The sequence below is a fragment of the Falco biarmicus genome, chromosome 12 (assembly GCF_023638135.1).
Source record: "Falco biarmicus isolate bFalBia1 chromosome 12, bFalBia1.pri, whole genome shotgun sequence".
Taxonomy (NCBI): Eukaryota; Metazoa; Chordata; class Aves; order Falconiformes; family Falconidae; genus Falco; species Falco biarmicus.
This window is the reverse complement of record NC_079299.1, coordinates 16,746,385-16,759,684: the sequence shown is the minus strand read 5'-3', so window position 1 is coordinate 16,759,684 and position 13,300 is coordinate 16,746,385. Positions and strand designations below refer to the sequence as shown.

The window sequence follows — 13,300 nt, the reverse complement described above, 5'->3', positions numbered from 1 at the left end:
AAATGAATAAGCAAAGACAAACCATTATAACTGTGGTTTCAGAGGCTGTTCAGCTTGAAACAAAGGGATTTCTTCACATTCAACCTCATTAGTCTGATTAGTGGCTTGTAAAATGAAGCATGAAAATGAAACATGACATAGACACGAATTGATTGTACTAAAATCTACACAAACTGCTGCTTGAAAATGAAAGGATGACAGCCATCTTCTCTGAGCTGTTGAAAAAGTTAAGTTTTCAAAACAGCTCATTTTTTAGAGCCTGTATATTACATTTCTGTAGGGGAGACATTAAGAACCTAAAAAGTCCAAGTAAGTCAGGTGATTTTTTTGTTTGTTTTTTAATAAAGCAGAAAAATCTGAAGATGTAACTGAAGATGTGAATTATCAGTTGAAAGAAATGTTGGGCAGGAACATGTTACGACTGGGTAGAAAGGATGACAGTCTACTTGTTTCCAGTTTAGAAATGGAGAGAATAGTTGGCATTATTTTCAGAAAGGCCTCTTTGTATCCTGCTGACTTCTGCCTTCAAATGAACTCTGTCCTGTTTCCTTGGTTATTGCAAAAATACCTGTTTGGTTGGATCTTGACTGGCGATCCTGCAGGCGGGTGAGTTTACTCTTTCAGTGTTAGCTCAGTTACCGGCACCGTGTGGCACAGGTGCAACAGTCTCCTGTATCTGGCATTAGCTGTACAGCTATGACATATGTCTTTAAAATTCAGTTTTGAACGCATAGTTTTCTTAACAGAGCTCAGTCCCGCAAGCCTGTATCTCTTTGGAGATGGATTTAGTTCCATGTGCGTCTCTTACTGTCAAAACTAGGCCTACCTGCAGTGTGTGCTGCACGTGACTGAGTGACTGTCCACGTCCTTTTTCTTATGTAGCTCACTTAAAAATAAATAAATAAATAAATGTGGATTTACATTTTGGTGTTGCAGCAATACTGCTTTCAAAGATGAGTCACCGGTGGTACAGATAAGATCCCAGAACTCCTTTTGTAATTTTGTGGTCTACATTTCCAATAAGAGCATCTGGAAAAGGATTTCTAAATGCTGTTGGATGTTGGGAAAAAGCAAGCTGGAGATGTTCACCCAGGAGAAAAATTTGGCATTTTGGAAGTGTGGGAAGGCAGGATATGGCTGAGGGGTGCAGCAAACTGGGGAGGTATCTGACCGCTCTGAAATCAGCTGTTGTGAGTGAGGGCTGCTGAGCACGTGTGCTTGGGAGACCCTTGCAATGCCGCTTTTGATCGTAGCGAGCTGCTGCCATTACGGTTTGGCTCTCTGGGAGGAACAGGGTAGGACACTAGCATAGTGGGTGTGCTATGCTGTCGCCCTTCAGGCAGTGAACCTTGGGGGTCTAGTGTGAAAGTGGAAAGTACAGTTTTTGGAAAGCTTCCTGGGGCAATTTCCTCTTAAGCAGCTTTTGCCGTGCATGATGTTGCTCTGTGGTGCTCAGCCACAAAGTATGTCAGTGAACCATGGAAGTAAATGCATTGCCAGGCTTATTTACCCTCTTGTTCCATATATAAGTGAATTGTGCATTATCTGCATTAAGTCTAAGTAGTTGGGTTTCATATAGGTGACCTATGTTGGGGACAGCACGTGAAATGAACAGCTTGTTCAGCCACTGTGCTTCTGGCCTGTGACTCAAGGAAGAGCAGTGTCTGCTGGGCACAGCCGCAGCATGTCCTGCATCACGCGAAGCGCTCCCGTGTCAGGGTCAGGAGTGCCCTATGGAGAGCATGAGTTCCTGCTATAGGCTGCAGCCAGACCCGTTTTCCAGGGGCTTGGGAATGGTCACCCCTCAGCAACCGGTTTGTAGCGTGGGCTTTGTGAACATGTGGGATTTATTTCCTTGGCATGGGTCGGGCCACAGTTTTGCCTGTAAGAATCAAATACTCTTTGACCGATTTCTATGGAAATGAGGAGTGATGTGGGCAAAACGGAAGGGGAGGAAGAAGGTCACTTCTGCTTTCTTGGGAATGTCCTGGGGAATGGCTCAGCAGGAGATGGAGCATTTCCTGCTCTCCGAGATGGCTTATTTGGGATCCAGTCTCAACATACCCACCAGGGAAGGCATTCTCCTGGCTGGTTTTGAAGAGGACCCGCTCTGAGCAGGTTTCAGGACAAGTCTTTTGGGTATGCCTAGCATGCTGCTCTGCCATTTAGAGGCACCTGTTGTGGCTCTTGAGCACTGGGCACAGACACTTTTCACCCTGTTTATTATTTTCAGCACAGGTTTGTGGAATTGGTGCACTGAACAGGACAGAAGAAATCCTGGATAAACAAAATCATATTTAGCTAAGTGTATGTGTTTCTAATACAAAACCTCAGTGCAAACAAACCTTGCCCAGCAGGGACTGTGTTGCAGAAAGAATGAGAGTCCTGTTAACTTGAACGTTCCCTGTCTTTCCAATGAACTTAAATGAGTTCCAGATACTACTTTGGCTCCTGGTTCCTCTGCTGGTTACCCAGACAAGTATTTTAGTGACTTTGTGTTTTCTGAAGGTGCTTTCTTGGTTTTGCATGGAGGGAGGGAGAATGTGTAAGAGGAGAGGTTGGAGAAGTCAATCTAAAAATGAAAGCAGAAGTTAAAGTGTTGATTTGGTCTATTAAGATATAATTGATGGTTACAAAAGCCAGGTTTTTGTCCACTTTTCAGAGTGCTTGGATGGCTTTGCACAGACTGTGCTTGCTGTTGATCCAGGGAAGGGAGAAAGAGATACTAGAAAGGAGCAAATCCAGCACGTAATTGTTCAGGGTGTTGCCTATCATTAAACAGAATCATTTCTGCAGAAGAGAAATTTTGAAAGGGGAGAGGGATGTTGACCAAAAAGTAAAGTATTAAATGGTGGTGTCTCCTTTATATTTGAGATTTCTGCAGTGATTGGACTGGCCCTAAAAGCCAGTGCACTCCAAAAGCTGACTAAAGATTAAATGAATTGAAGGTGTGAACAGCCACCTGTGTTAGAAAGTGTAAATCTGCTGGAAAATGCAAGCGCCATTGTAGTGGAGCAAGCACAGGAAAGTTCATCTCAGTGTTTGCAGCCTAAGTTAATATAACGGAGAGCAACCTGTTTTCCCAGTAAACTTCCATTGGTTTGCTTTCTGTGAACTCCAGTGTGCTTTGGGGGCTGGACAGCACTATCTGTGTGAGCAGTAAGGCAATAGACACAATTAGTATTGCCTGCTCTTCCAGGGAAAAAAGCCGATGGGTGTCCTGCGATGTACCTAAAAATGAATGGTGACAACATCCATTTTATGCTTCGTTTCATCCAGTGTAATACTGTTGTGGTGCTGCTGTGTGGAGGGGGGGCTGAATTAAAATTATATATATATATATATGTTTTTGTATTGATCATAAGGCTCATCATATGAGGCCACTTTGTTGTGGTGGTTTGCCACTTAGAGGTTCATGCAACTTCTGCTATGAAATAATGCCAGGGAGCTGTGGGCTTCTGTCTGGGTTTTTGGCAGTTGTGGGGTGTTTTGGACTTGTGTTTCCCCTTCCATCTCATATTTGGCCTTTACCAACATCTTGAGAAAGAAAGAGCAAGACTTTCAGGCTGCTGGGGTTTTTTGGTTGTTTTTTTTGGTTTGTTTTTTTTTTCACTAGAGAGTCTAAAATAAAATTGAGTTGTATAAACAGTTGTAACTTGGAAATGCATCCCTGTCAGTGTCTTTAGAAAGAGCTTTATTCTGGAAAACTCTGCTGAAGAGACGTTGTGATCACTTTACTGTCACTCTCTCCAGCAGGCATAGAAGTGGGTTTTAGTTTGCCTGCAGGAGTGTTAACCTTTGATTTTTCGGACTTATGGGTTATAACGGTACAGAGAGATCCCTGTGGGTCACTCTTCTCTGGGGGACCTGAAGGTTCTCCAAGTTTGAACATACCAGCATCTGGAAGCACCCTAACAAGTGTATTCACCTCTCTATCTCAGGCTTCATTTTTGTCCTGAACAGGCAATTTGTATGGGGAGAAGGTTTGGGGAAACATAAACATGGATTCTCTTCCCATTAGTGTTAGCTCTATGATGCTGATAGGACTAAAAGAGTAAACCCATACTGCTCCTCTTATGGATGGGAAATTGTTCTGGCTTTACAGAGTTCAGCCATCTGGGGAAATTGCTCAGCTAATGCTCTCATTTCCAAAACTTCAGGAGAAACTATACGTGTGTCTGAAATTTGTTAGCATTTTGCTCAAAGCACAGTGTCAAGGAGATGATGGAAGAGATCCTGAGTGTGAGTAAGCAGAACCTTTTTGCTTGCTTGAGTAGCGAATGGAAAGAACCATCTAATAGCTGAGGAAAATGCCTGAAATGAATTGGTAGTGGTGTTGCAGCTCTCGGGAGGATGTTCTAGCTTCCTGTGACTTGGAGCATTAGATCTGCTTTCATGTCAGGGCAAGGGTTGTGGTCTGTCATGCCCAGCAGCAAGACTGGGAATGGCATTTGGACTTTTTCAACATGAGCTCAGATCAAGAAGCACAGAAGCCGAGGGATTGAGCAAAAAAAGTCTGGGGACCTGGGGATCTGGCTAACAGTCGTACCAAAGAGACGGGCAAGGACATGACCAGAGAGACCCTATAATGGAAGACCCTGAATCTATGCTGCCTGCAACAAGGGGCATGTAGAGATGCCACGGGTTGGAGCAGGCTTGTCAAGAGGGGAAGGTGAGCTGGGGAAGTCAGATGAGGCAGGAACCAGGATGATGAAACCACAGACCTAGTTAAGAACTAGTAGCTATGGGCAGAAACGGGATTGGGGTTAGAGGAAAGGAATCAAGACTAAGCAATAAAAATTGCTTGCTGCAGCCAAGAAGCATGTTCAGCTGTGGAGAGACTGAAGGGCTTTCCACATTTGATGGATGAACAAGCCATCAAGCTGCTGGTCCTGAGTTGCTATGATTTATCTAGGACCTTTAGTCCTTCTGGAACTACGTGCCGGAGAGTAACACCAGTATGCCTGGAGGAGGCAACACTTGAGGTAGGCTGCCTCTGCCACAGGAGGCTTTGCTGTTGGTTTGCCTTTGTCAGTGCTGTGGGGAGACAGAGCTTCAGCCACTAGAGCTGTTGGTATAACACTTTTTCTTATAAAACACAGCCAGTGCCAGTCCTTCAAAGACCAACAGGCAGACCCCAAACCATTAGCTTAAAAATCGTATAATTTAAAAAAAGTAGACCTGGATCACTCGTGTTTTCTGGTGCTGGTGTCTTTGAGGATCTAGCTTGCCAGCTCTGTCTGTAATTCCAAGATCTAAACACAGACTTTCCAAGTGGGTTTGGGGGGCTTGCTTAAAGTGAAGCTAAGGGGGGGTTGGTTTTTTTGAGATGTGACCCGTCTAAGCAGTCCTTCCAGCCGCTGTGGTTAAGACGCAGCAATTTCCATAGCAGCTAGCACACGAGCTGCTGTTGCCTCCAGCTGCCCGTTACTGTCCGGTGTCAAAGGCAGCAGTAGCTGGTGCCGGCTGGCTGGCAGGTAGTCTTTGCAAGCCAGGCTCATGCATGTGAGCATGCTCCCTAATGAGACATCTTAACCACATCACTAACTAACTGAGAGGCATGACTGAAGAGAATTAAGTAACTCCTTGATTAGAGGAATTTAGGACTTCAAGGAAAATGTTCCATCTGAGACCCGTGGCACATCACAAGCTGCCAAGAATGCGGGATGGGTTTCAGACAAAAGAAATGTCAGTGGTGCTTCCAAACTAAAAGGTTTTTCTCTTTTTTTTTTTTTTTTTTTTTATTTGGAGCCATTTTTAATGTGTACCTCCAAAAATGGGGTACATACCAATTGCTAGAACTTTCCTATGGTGCTGTTGTAGCTTCAGTTGACTAAGGAAAGCAACAAGGAACAGAGCCCAGGGAAATGAGAGTCGAGGGTGAGCTCAGAGGCAGCCCTGGATAACCAGAAGGCAGCTGCTGTGCTGTCTGTTGGCCTGTGCGAAGGGAGTAGAACAGGGATGTGTGACAGATTTTGTTGTCCTAAGAAAATATTGTTAAGGATTTTCTTTTTTCTTAGAAATTGTTTCTTCTCCTCTTGGGAAGCCTAAAATAAGAGAGTTAGAGGAGGAGAAAAAAAAAAGGAAGAAAATAATGCTGTTTTTGTGAATGTAGGTGAATATTTCCAGTTCTCCACTGTAGCTCTTAAAAATAAAATTAAAAAAAAAAATTCTGGCATGTCTGTGAGTAGCTTTATGTAGCTCCTCAGGGAGCAACAACAGATGAAACCTTCGCCATCTAGGACTGGAGCAGTTGTGTGTTACAGTGAATGTTTTTCTGTACTCTGCCCACTGTTGGCAAGCGTGATGAAATCACCTACTGTCCTTAGGTCTGTAGTGCTTAGAGGCTGGTGTCTCAACTGAAAAGACGGTTGGACTTTGCTCCAGGTTATTTGGACTTTTTTGTAGTTTTGTTAGTAATCACAATATACACTGGGATGTTGAGAATTCCCTATAGTATTTTGTTGTAACCATTTGTTCAATGAAGTGTGAAGCTTACCTGCGTGAAGTCTATGGTCTAGGAAAAATGTCGGCTTGATCATTTTAAAAAGATGGTAGACTTGAAAATCAGCCAGAGACTGAGACCAGTCCACGTCATGAGAGCTTGGCAATACTGCCCAATTTTTCAGCAGAATGTAATGAGTGTTGAACAGCATAGTTGGGATCAGTGCTATGCTGTTAGAGATACAAGATCTGGTGCCAAGAAATGGTGCTTTTTAGGCACTGAAAGATGCTGTACACTTAATTTTAAGCACTTTTTCTGGCCTACTGGTGGTGGTGGTGTGTCAAAACTTTTAAAAAGCCATAATAAATCCCTGTTCAGCAGAACAAAACTTGGCTATTGATGCAATCTATGTATTATGTTTCTGGCCAGGGTTTGGGTCTTTTGGGTATGTAAATTGTAGTATCGGAGCTAAGTTGTCCAGGATGTTCATTACATAGGGGAAAAAACCACTAGAATTTGCTAACATGAAAAGTGTTTAGCTGGGGGTGGGTGGAGCTGAAGGCACCACTGATATGTTCCTTAAACTACTTGAACATGGGAGTCGTGAATGCTGAAAGCACTTCAGAATGCGAGTGCTAGCAATAAGCTATGTTTGGACACCCCCAAAAAATAATGCCTGGCAGCACTATTTTATATTAGCAGTTAGCAGTTACAACTTTTAAAAGACAGAAATTGATCAGAACAGGTTAATTTCTACTCATGAGATTAGCCTTTTTTTTTTTTTTTTTAACCATCGATTGGGTTAGAACCTGGAATGCTTAGTCTTTGTCAAAGTGCCCTGAAGATCAATGGGATGCTTTAAAAGGGAGCGTAAGGCACAGCACCTTTCACTCCTCACTGCTGTGTGTTGTGCGATTGCTGTTGATTACAACAGTTGTAGAAGCAAGGAGTTACTTTCTATGTCTGCTGAGCATCCCATCTAGCAAAGGAGGCGATGACAGTCCACTTCTGCAGGTTATTCAGAAGATTCTCTGTTGTTTGAGAAGCTCTCGGTGTCTGTATGGGCATTTACCAGAAGGGTCAAGCACCAACAGCTTCCATGCAGTCCAGCATGCATTTTAAGTGTATGGTTGGAGATGAATTTCTTCATGTGTCTGCCCTCCTACCGCGTGATCGGTGTAATACAGGCAAAACTGGCCATTTCTATAGGGAAAGGATTTTCATGATGAAAACCAGCATTGGGATAAAGTACTGGGTGGGTAAAGCAGGAGCTTGGATGGGGGAAAACTCGTTATTTATGACTGGCAGAATATGATGGCTAATGTTACTCCCATAAAAACTGAAGTGGGGAACTGTGCCAATTTGGCCTCTAAAATGTAATTTTGTTTATTAATTGTTCTTTTTAAGGGTAGCATTACAAGATGCAGCCTTAGCTCCTCAGACAGAAATACACTTTTGAAATGAAAGCACCAGTCTGAACCAAGGGCCTTGTTTCAGAAAGGCACTCTGCACGGCATTGATTCTCTGTGGGAGGAAAGCTGGGTAAACTCCACAAAAAGGTTGGTGGTGCAGACCTCTTCCCAGCTCTCAAATACGGGTAACTTTTGTTTGTTCTTTCATTCTTCAAAGATCAATGCAAACCTTTATTTTCTATAAATAATTTAATAAATACTTTTGTTTTACAATGATACAACAAATAACAAATTCATAGCAAACGAGTCACAAAGAATTTAGGATCAGTATACTTTAATAAGGTATCAGTGTCAAAATACATTTCCTTATCAAGTTAAAGTTCCCATACGTTATAATATAGTCAATAAGAATTCAGCAATATAGATTGTGAAATAATTATGATAAAAAGTATGATTAATATTAAGGCATGGAATATTTTTTCAGAGTGTTTTAGTAAACTGTTAGGCTATAACATTTTTAATGCTGAAACTACACAAATAAGAAACAGAAGAGCAGTATTCAAGTGTCTTTAATCCTTGAAGCCTTTAATTCCTTGCCACTGCAAATTTACTTGCCAATTTTCATCAGATTTTGATGCTTACAATATAATTTTTCCACACGGTAATAACTTCACTTTAGGAGTAGATTATTTTTGGTAATAAACTCTTGTAAGATTGCCTACAATAGGCCCCTACAAGGGGCTATTTTTTTTTTTTTTTTTTTACACTGTGTGCCAATAACAAAAGATCTTCAGCTTTTCTAAGTATGTGTGGTTAAGACTCAACACAGCGAACTCTGAAGTGCTCTGTGAAACCAAGGCTCCCTCTCTGCAAGTGTCAGTGCATGATACAAAGCAATTTTATAAACCCAGCTTCAGCAGAATCAGAAGTCTCAAAAGAACCTATCTTTGTTCTAAGTTTCTGGGCCAGATTTCTTGCCTTTTTTTGCATTGCCACTGTTCTGTTTTCTTTAGTGAACCTATGGTGATTTATACCAGTGGAGGAAACAAGATGATATAGCCCAACGTATATCTAGGTCTGTATGTATTTTAAAGTCAGAACTGCTCACCTGCCGTTTATTATTTTAATATTTTTGCTCTTTAAATATGTTTAAATTTAAACCTTTGAATCCCTTTGCCTTTGAAAGCATTCAAAGCCTTATTTTTTAAAATACGTGCATGACAACAAATGATAGTTGGAAAGGAGCTCTGAAAATGTCTGGTTGCCTTTTAATGACATTTTAGCTGCTGATTAATGTAAGGCAAGTAAAAACAAGAGAGACCTGCCTGCCAGCTATTCATCTCACTACAAAATCCTTAATTCTTTTTGTCTACTTATAACTGAGTTAGCCTAATATGCTGGGAAATACTACTTTAACTTTTAGTTTTAACGATTCAATATTGCAGTTATATTGGTATCTAGCATATAAAATGAAAAAAGGGTAACATTAATCAGAGGTGTTAGTACTGGCCGCTGGTCAGATTCCTGAAATATCAGCAACATCCTAACAAATACTATTCTCTCTAGCAGAAACAGCTCTTAAAGTTGTTGTGTCCTAGATACAGCAAAAGTACCAAGAGATGATTAACAACTGACCCAGAGACAAATTAAAAACATTTAAAAAATTTTTAGTGGGGAAAAAGAAAAAAAGGAAGCAACAAACCAAGAAACCTCTGCACAAATTGAAAGCACAGGTCTAAGTCCTCCACTGGGGTAAATCTGTAGGACTCCCCTGGCTGTAGAGCTAAGCCAGGTTAAGGCAGCTGAGAATGTGGTTTGCGTCTGAGGAAAAAAAGCTTACAACGTGCAACTTTCACAGATACCCACAAGCATTGCAGTTCACCATTCACATTTCTTTCAACCAAGTGTATAAAAATGATGGGAAGGGGAGGGGGGTGGAAAGCCGGGATTTTTCTTTTAGTATGGTTTTCCGCAAGTTATGTAAGTTACAATATGATAAATGCTGGAAAACAGAAAGACTCAAAGGATTTCAATTTGGCAGATCAACAAAAAACTGTGGTCGGAGATCAAATTTGTTTCGTTCATCTTTGGCAATAAAAATAAATCTTTGCAGTACTGCAGCCAAAGTATCACATGATGAGGCATTTATACCACAGCTTTTTATTAGCATGAAATTTGAAGAAAATGTCAGCATATAAATTACAGGTAATGAGATAAGGGGAGGGTAATCAAACTCTCTAAACAACACTTTAATTGCAATAGAGAAAATACAGTAGATGTATTTCTTTAGTATGAATAATAAAGTGAGTAACTTCAAAAGGCCACTATTTGGTAACGTGGACAGGTTCAATATCTAAGTAAAATCCTGTAAAAGTGTATTGGTATTAGAAATTGTCTACTTGCAAAAATATATTTAAAAACTGAAGCTGTTTTGAACAGTATAGGCCATGGAATATCGCAGGGTCGCTCAGGTTGCCTGGTCCAGTGCTCTGAGCAGTTCGCTGCCTTGCAGAAGCGTAGACCTGCCCAAAACGGGGACGTTCACCTCACAGTCATATCTTGTCAACTCGGGCAACAAGTAGGGTTCAAAAGAGGGCCCCAGCAGGCGACTGGTCATACCTGGAAGAGATCACTGAAGTAAGTCGTGAGACCAGAGAGAGAAGTTCTTTCCTCCCTCTTCTGTTTATACCAGTTATAATTTCATTTATATGCCTCAAACCACCAACAGTTACAGGTTTCAGAGCAAACCTATGCATCACTCTGCCTTGAACTGTTGGAAGCGTGTCACACAGACACGTGCAGTTTTCCACCTCTACCCCAATTTAGATTCGTCTGAGAAAAACAATATTGATGCAGATGAGGAAAGCTGCAGTAAACAACAGAGTTTCTAAATCGGCACCCACTCCCCTTATATATTAGAAAGGACATTTGTATGTCCCATTTAATTACTTATTTTAACTTTTAAGAGGGCACATGTTAAAACCAACCTACAAACCTCCCATATCAATGCTGCAAGAGAAGTTTTTAGTACAATTTAATCAACTCCATTGCAAGACAGGAGTATGGATGGAGGATGACTGGACCTCCAAGGTAAAAGTGTTAATTGAGATGAAGGGCAAAGGGATTTTTTCCAGCATGTATGAAAAGTGTAAAAATCAATGTTTCACACTAAACAACTAATTTTTCATGCGATGGAGCAATACCTAGTTGGCTCTTAGTTTATCATCATCCTCTATATTTTTTTTAAATGTTTTTCTTTCATGGAGTCAGTATTGGGACTAAATACCAACATTTTCCAGTTTCTGTATTTGACAGCTCTTACCTGATGCTTTATGAACTGGCTGGACACTATAGTCCTGACAGTGGGAACTGTAGAATGGAAGGGGAAATGCTCCTGCTTTCACATTCTCACCAGGACTGCCACAGGTGGGTGGCTGCTGCTGCTGCAGTTGATTCATTGGTTGGCTCAGACCTCTCGAGTTACAGACAAATTCATCTGATTTACACAGAAGAAAAAAAAAATTAAGACAAGACAGTGTAATAATTATAGTAGATAATACTAATTCAACGCAAAGGGATCCTCGGCGTGATGGTCACATGGAGCAGGCACACCTACATCTTGTGACAAATGAAGTCCAGAAGCAGCACTAGCTCTAGAAGTGGTACTGCACCCCAGATATGCTTGTGTAAGGCAACACAATGTTGTAGAAAGCATCAGTCCTAGCTCTGAGATGGCCATACCTTGGGTCAGCACGAGGTAAACCCATCTCTGTTACCTCCAAAGCAAGGGTGTGAACACACATGAAACCGTCTACCTGGTATTTATCAAATGTACCTTAAATTGTTCAGCTCTTAGTGATACAACCTGATCTTTAATTTTAGCTTAGTGTAATATTTACAGAGCTTGCATTTCATTTTGAAAGAGCTTTTGTTTCTGTTCAACCTGTCTCTCAAAATTGTTTTGATACATAACATTGCAAAACCATTTTCTTTTGTCTTACCAGTAAGAACACTTGTGCTGAGAGACTTCTTTTCTGTAACCAAGGAACAGTTTTCCCCTTTGAGAAATTTCATTCTTTTCCACATTAGGTGAGAGGGGTTAATGACAGATGGATCTCCCTACAACGTGAAGAAAAGCAAAACACATAATTACACTGATGATGATGGTGAGTCCAAAGTTCTGAAGGTGATGCATTTCTTATGATTACCCCACTCAGCTGTTGCAGTGCTTGTTCTTCATAATCCAGTTGTCGCTTCAGTTTCAAACTGTTAGACAGAGCAATTCTTGCTGGGTTTACATCTATGCCTCGTTGCCCAAAAGCATCCAGGGGCCTGTGGAGAAAAGATCTCTGGGTAAGTGAGCAACGAGGCAGATCTAAACCATCTTGTTCATTTATACAGATTCTTCTTTCATTTAAAGACATTTAAGGTGTCTTTGACACATGCCAGTGGACAGACCTCAAACCTCAAATGTTTTTCTTTCCTTTTGTTAGTCATCCCACAAGCTTTGGAAACTTTTGACTTTTGGGATCAAAGACTAATGAAAGTCTAGCATAAACAGCCTCTAGGGCTCTCCAGGCAGACATAAAAATGCCGTGGAAAAGAGATCATGTGATTTTTAAGGACAGGATTTTGAGTGCCACGCCTGTCCCCTGGTTTTGCATAATAAATCTGAACACACAGGTTGCTGGCTGGGGACAAACCCTCTGTTTCCAGGTTCATATTCAGACAGTGGTATTTCTACCAACAAGAAATCCCAGAAAGCAAACTGCAGGCAAACCGCACAGCTCCACGTTTTGAAATGACCGTTGCAGTTCTATGGATTTCCTGAATGTTTCAGTGTGACCAACACCCAAGACCCACAGAGACACTTCTGGCTGTGACAGAAAACTTACAGGACTGTATCCTCTGATCTACATCTCATCGCATACTGTTCACGTGTGTAAGAAAGTGAACAAGGTGAGGAAAGGCTGTAGAAAAAGAGCCTCTAATTTTACATCTTAGTTGTAGTATTTACATATGCCAACAATAAGTGTACTGTCATCCCTTGCTCTCCCCTGTTTTCTGTTGTGCAAAAAATATATGCAAGGTAAGAAAGCATGCATGGCTCCCAGCTTACTGCTGGACCAGTAAGCCTTTTCAGTACTTTCCTTAAACAGCATAAAGTCAAGCGGGCCTTGCAAAATTACTGGGGTATTTTTTACCTGACCAGCAAGAAATCCATTCTTGCATCCTTACAGGCAATGAAAAATCAGCCCACTTCTGCTTCCACCAGACTGACGGCCACTGGGAGAGCACTACGCTAATTTCACCAGAGGTGCAGTCTGATGCCCATCAAAACAACTTATTCCAGCTGAATTGAGAAAAAGATTTTTTTCAAGAATATGACCCTCCTCATTGCCCAAAGCCTTTCCTTAGTAAAATACATAGTTAGTTATACCAC

The 13,300-nt window shown here is 41.4% G+C and overlaps 1 protein-coding gene across 9 annotated transcripts in view; it reads right to left on the bottom strand.

Annotated features, from left to right (window-relative positions):
- Positions 1–8,174: 8,174 nt before the first annotated feature.
- The window catches only part of EPAS1 (endothelial PAS domain protein 1), a 116,093-nt gene continuing 110,967 nt past the window's right edge, over positions 8,175–13,300 (bottom strand). For all 9 annotated transcript variants that reach the window (XM_056357757.1, XM_056357758.1, XM_056357762.1 and 6 more), the window contains 4 exons: positions 12,066–12,189; positions 11,859–11,976; positions 11,180–11,353; positions 8,175–10,476 (listed from right to left, as the gene is read on the bottom strand). In XM_056357757.1, coding sequence (XP_056213732.1) covers positions 10,325–10,476; positions 11,180–11,353; positions 11,859–11,976; positions 12,066–12,189 — 568 coding nt within the window. In that variant the 3' untranslated portion in view covers positions 8,175–10,324. The remainder of the gene's footprint in view (positions 10,477–11,179; positions 11,354–11,858; positions 11,977–12,065; positions 12,190–13,300) is intronic.